We start from the raw sequence: 2,006 nt of genomic DNA on the forward strand, positions 1-2,006 counted from the left end.
GTTGTAGATCTGTGGTTCTCAGTCCTGGTCCTTGAGGGCCGCTGTCCGGTATGTTTTAGGTCAGTGGTTGTCAGTCCTGGTCCTCAAGGGGCACTATCCTACATATTTGAGATGTTTCTGTAATTCAACACGCCTGATGTGAGTCAGGGTGTTTAACAGGTTTCTTCAGAACATGAAGAGGTCTAATGACGTTTTGAAATCAACTATGTCAATTGATTAAGTTGTTAAAGTACTTCAGTAACAATCTAATGAACTTCTAGATCAGGGGTGTCCACTCAGAGGGGGCGCCAAAATTAAACACTTTTTCAAAGTAAGGACCGGTTTCAGAATCTACATGAACTCAAGTTAGGTACCCAGTATCTTTTCTTGGTCACAAGTTCCTCAAAAAAATTTTGATTGGTCTCATTTGATGTTCTCTGTTGCACTTTTGACATTATAATCAAAGATTACTGAAAAAATTAAAGTGATAAAAGTATTTTTCATTTCACATATCATCTTGGGGGCCAGATAAGATGTCAGCGAGGGCCACATTTGGCCCCTGGATCCTGAGTTTGACACATATGCTCTAGATAGATTTTCGTAAAAACATTTTTAAATATGATAATCATTGTCTGAACACCTACAACTTTTAAAGTCAGTTTATTTCAACATGGCCGCCACAGCTGATTGACATAAGTCCATCAAAATGGCTCTGATTTAGTTTGGCATGTATTAGGGTAACGTGGTGTGGTAGTAGCTGAGAGTTTTTCACAACGCATCGTCTGATAATGATGACATGGGAGAACATAAGGTTACAGGGCTTGAGCAGATCAGTTGGAGCTGTGTCCTTCAGCATCAGGTGACCTTCTGGTAAACTCTGCTCTGCTTGGACTTTATTCAAGTTGAGCTCTTTGACTAAAACAAAGTGTTGCTCAGAGTCACCAGCAAAGTGTAAAAGGACTAACTGTCCACAAATGTTCAGAGCCTGCAGTGTCTTATTCTGTCTTCTTTTCAGAAGGGGACAATCTTGCCAATGGCCACAGTGGGGGGAAACCCCAAGCAGGTATGGTCACACCTGTCAGATCGCCGGGCACCAGCTACTGGAGCATCACCGAGGGCCCCGACCACCCGCTTCTCCTTTCCCCAGCTCCGGGGCCCTCGGGACGCAAACCCAAGGTCCAGAGAGCGTCGCGTCCAGGCCTGAGCCGCATTCCTGGCCGTGATCATCGGCGCTACTACCACGAGTACTGGCGCAGCGAGTACCTGATGGACTTTGACCCCCAGAGACATGGCATGATCTGCATGGTGTGTGGCAGCTCACTCGCCACCCTGAAGCTCAGCACCATCAAGAGGCACATCAGGCAGAAGCACCCGGACTCGCTGCTGTGGAGCACCGCTGACAAGGAGGTGATTCGTTCTGGATGGGAGAGCCACCTGAGCCTCGGGGGTCAGACATACACACCTGGATCTGCACCATCACTTCAGGCAGAGGATGACTCGCTGCACTTTGGTCAACATATTGCAGGTGAGTAGAACTGTACCTGGACCGGACACAGGTCAAGTGTGCTGAACCCACACTTACCATACCATACCATTTTATTTATAGAGCACTTAAAACAGCTACAAGGCCAACCAAAGTGCTGTACAGACAGAACAACAGACAACACACAAAGCAAAATACAAAATGAAGTAAATCAAAAATATAGACATAAAAACGATGCAGATAATAAATATGACGACAAACCAGTGTGGAGCATGCAGGTTCAAAACACAGATCACCTGGTGTTGAAAGCTACTGAATAGTAGGGAGTTTTTAAACGGGATTTGAAAACCAAGAGGGAGGGGGCCAGTCTGACAAGCTGAGGTAACTCATTCCAAAGTCTTGGTCCTGCTACAGAGAAGGCCCTGTCCCCTCTGCGCCTAAGACGAGTTCCTGGAACTGTGAGGAGCAATTGGGCTGCTGACCTCAGGGAACGTGGAGGGACATACGGTTGTAGCAGATCAGAGAGATGTGTGTGTGTGTGGGG

General features: G+C 46.6%; 1 protein-coding gene across 1 annotated transcript in view; it reads left to right on the forward strand.

The window, feature by feature from the left end:
• Nucleotides 1-2,006, forward strand: part of zfta (zinc finger translocation associated) — a 13,208-nt gene that overhangs the window by 590 nt on the left and 10,612 nt on the right. Inside the window, exon 2 of the mRNA XM_037674963.1 lies at nucleotides 995-1,504. Coding sequence (XP_037530891.1) covers nucleotides 995-1,504 — 510 coding nt within the window. The remainder of the gene's footprint in view (nucleotides 1-994; nucleotides 1,505-2,006) is intronic.

This window comes from Nematolebias whitei, chromosome 1 (assembly GCF_014905685.2).
Source record: "Nematolebias whitei isolate Nwh7 chromosome 1, NemWhi1, whole genome shotgun sequence".
NCBI lineage: Eukaryota > Metazoa > Chordata > Actinopteri > Cyprinodontiformes > Rivulidae > Nematolebias > Nematolebias whitei.